At 37.6% G+C, this 3,247-nt stretch overlaps 1 protein-coding gene across 1 annotated transcript; it reads right to left on the bottom strand.

Moving 5' to 3' along the window:
• Positions 1–204: 204 nt before the first annotated feature.
• On the bottom strand, positions 205–2,578 carry LOC120140215 (triacylglycerol lipase 2-like). The gene is made up of 8 exons (XM_039155228.1): positions 2,468–2,578; positions 1,471–1,611; positions 1,271–1,381; positions 1,047–1,190; positions 930–970; positions 762–841; positions 570–665; positions 205–484 (listed from the first exon to the last, which is right to left on the bottom strand). Exons 1-8 carry the CDS (start codon positions 2,552–2,554, stop codon positions 321–323), a joined length of 864 nt encoding a protein of 287 aa, XP_039011159.1. The 5' UTR covers positions 2,555–2,578; the 3' UTR covers positions 205–320.
• Between the last annotated feature and the right edge of the window lie 669 nt (positions 2,579–3,247).

The raw sequence follows: 3,247 nt of genomic DNA, 5'->3' as shown, positions 1-3,247 counted from the left end.
TCAACTCTTTGATTAATTAGTACATCTCATCTCGGATAATATTTTTGTTAATCCTCTTCATCAAATTGTGCGAGTCTTGTTCATTAATCATCTTGTCCAATTTATTATAGTGCTATCTCAAGATTGCTGATATTACATAAAACGAGGCCTGAGTTGAGGGATCATTGCTGATATTTAAAGAACTGGAGGAGTTGATTGTACACAATATCCTTGGCATTTATACCCATTATGAAATCCGCATGTGCATAATCCTTGACGTACTGAACCGACAGCTTGTTCACATCATGGAACTTGAGATGATCCAGCAACAGCTCCACATCTTAAACTTCAGACAGAGCGTCTTGCCCTCCATAGCTAACGAATATCGGAAGGTCTCGAGGGATGTTCGAGATGTTGTAAACCGGCGGCCTGCCTTCTCCGTAATGCATCAGGTTATAGTCCGGCCTCCCGTAGTCGAATTTCTTGATGACCCCGTCTCGGACTGCTGCAAAATCACCAAACAGACTTAAACACGCATGGTTTTTGATTGCTTTATATCAAGAGTTGGGTTCGTTTCCTCAAGGACTTACTCTGAGCTAAGTGCACCATGTTTTTGGTTGCTGTTGACTGTGGCTCATTCTGTAAGAAAAGATCAACCGTGGAAGCGTTGAGGCAGCAATTTTTACCTTGAATTACAAGAAACAAAACTCGATTACAACTCGAACTATACATTCGAATGGTTGTAATTGTAGTCTATACAAGCAGTAAGATTGATGCGGTACCTGTAATTGCAGATACTAGATCGTAGCAGTCAACTCCTGGATAATCACACAAAGCTTTGAGAAAGACTGATGCCTCTTGTCTGTCAATATATATGTACAGCAAACATTAGATGATAGCATTTGTAACATGCCAAGTTCATCCTTAAACGTAACAATGGTTTTGCTCACCCTTTAGGGTTGAATTCTGCTATTCCAAACATTGTAGTGATCTGTTGGCAAAATCATTGAAATCGGTTAAGCTATATTAGTACCCTTTTTTAAGGATTAAGTGTTTTACACACATACCTCACCAACAAAGGCTCTTGCAGCAAGCACACCGAGTGCAGTCTTCATATGGCTTAAGTATGCGATTGGACTTAAAAAGGCTGCAGATTTCAGCTTATCTACCTGATGTCCCTCTGAGAATGATGCCAAACCTATAAGAGTTCCCTGTCAACAGCAATGAACATGATAACGCATTAACAACGTCCTTGGTACGAGCCGGATTAGTTCAATTCTTAGTTTCTTACCAGGGAATGGCCGATGTAATGAATCTTCTGGCCGGTGTGGTTGAACACAGATTCGAAAACAGCGGGTAGATCATAAGTCACCAGTTCATCCCATGACCAGTCCCAGAATTGCTGCCATTTTTGTTTCAGTTTTAACAATCTGTTAATCACACACATTATGCATCAAGAGACAAAACATGTGTGATAGGGAGGAAAAGAACCGGGTGGGCAGGGTCAAGGGAGACATGCTGCCTGCAGAATCCAGTGCCTCTGGTGTTAGCAATCCAGACATCAAAGCCATTATCAGCCAAAATCATGGGCAGGTTTTGTGCAGGTGAATTCAGGAGCCACGTCATCCCATCCTGAAACCAAAAGTATCAGTTGCATGAAATTAGGCCACTTAATGGTAGCCTGAAACGGTGCTTTATGTTGTGTAGTAGTATTTAGCCAATCTCTTGGGTCTCGTGAACCACAATAACATGCCACACTTGTAATCGATCGGCAATCGGTTCTATTTCTTAAACATAGGTCTGTAAACCAACCGAACAAACATGAACGGGGTATGTTCATGTTCGTTCGTTAAACTTTAACCGAACAAATGAAAGAACACGAACATAAACGAACGAAAAATTTCTTATTCGTGTTCGTTCGTTAATGAATGTAGCTTGTTCGTATTCATTCATTTAAATGATAAATGAACACAAATGAATGAACATAAACGAACGGATGTAAACGAACATAAACGAACACAATAAACGAACGAACATAAACGAACACAAATGAAAATAGATTTTTTTTCTTTCCTAACAATTTTAAGATTATATTATATTTAATTGTTTGAGCTTTTTATTTGTATTTAAAATTAATTGAATTTTAAAATATTTATAGGTATCATATTAAAATTTATTAGGCTTTAATATTTTAAATGGTTCTAGAGAGATTGGGCTAAACATAAATAAACGTACATAAACGAACATAAATGAACGAACATATTACCGAACGTAAATGAACGAACAAGCTCTCTGCTCATATTCGTTCATTTAATTAAACAGACACAAAATATTATTCATGTTCGTTCGTTTAATAAATAAACGAACATAAACGAACTTCTCGCCGAACGATTCACGAACAATTCGCTGAATGTTCGGTTCATTTACGGGGCTACTTAAACATGCTAATGGTTTGAATCATGTTCCTAAATGGTGAAGATGAACTTACCACAAGGACTCCATGCTGTATCAGTACTGGCTGCTGCTTCTTTCCACCGCCACTTCCACCTGCACGTCCCTCTGGGATTCTTTGCATGTTTAAGATATATCCATCTTCGGTTTTCACCTGGAAAAAAGAAAATCAATACACCCATTTTCCATTTGCCTCCACTCTCATTTAATTAGCATTAATTAACTGGATGCACTTACTTCATGCTCCTGACACTGGTAACCATGGGTAGTCACCGAGGTGGCACATATCCCATTGATTACTGGAGCGGCTGCACCATGATTCCGCCGAACGAACCACGACTCGAGCCATATGCTCCATCGGGTTCGACCACCAAGACCAGGAAACATAAGCCCAACACAACTAAACCTGCAGGGGAAGCCATAACTTGTATGCTGTGTATGAAAGATGTATATATATGGAGAAAAATATATATAGAAGAAAGAGAAGAAGATGATAAAACTTAAATGCAATGAGAAAAGGATTTAAGTTTGTTTCTTGCTTTGGCTTCAATCAATGATGATTACTGACAACAAAAAGGTATTGAACATTGCATAAGATAAGGGTAGCTTTCCACATTTGTATATATCTCCAGATTTATAGTGAGGACTAATGAAAACTACGTGGGGCTCAAAGATTGAGCGGTTTTTATTTATTATTTTATAAATATAATAATAATCTACTCTTTAATATCTATATTTATCAATTTGGTCTTTTTTTTTATTTATTATTTTAGCCTTTATTTTAAAAAATTAAATTTAACTATTAACATTTAAAGAT

This window comes from Hibiscus syriacus, unplaced genomic scaffold (assembly GCF_006381635.1).
Source record: "Hibiscus syriacus cultivar Baekdansim isolate YM2019G1 unplaced genomic scaffold, ASM638163v2 tig00110783_pilon, whole genome shotgun sequence".
In the NCBI taxonomy this organism is placed as follows: domain Eukaryota; kingdom Viridiplantae; phylum Streptophyta; class Magnoliopsida; order Malvales; family Malvaceae; genus Hibiscus; species Hibiscus syriacus.
Note: the sequence above shows the minus strand (reverse complement) of the source record. Positions and strands in the feature narration are given on the sequence as shown.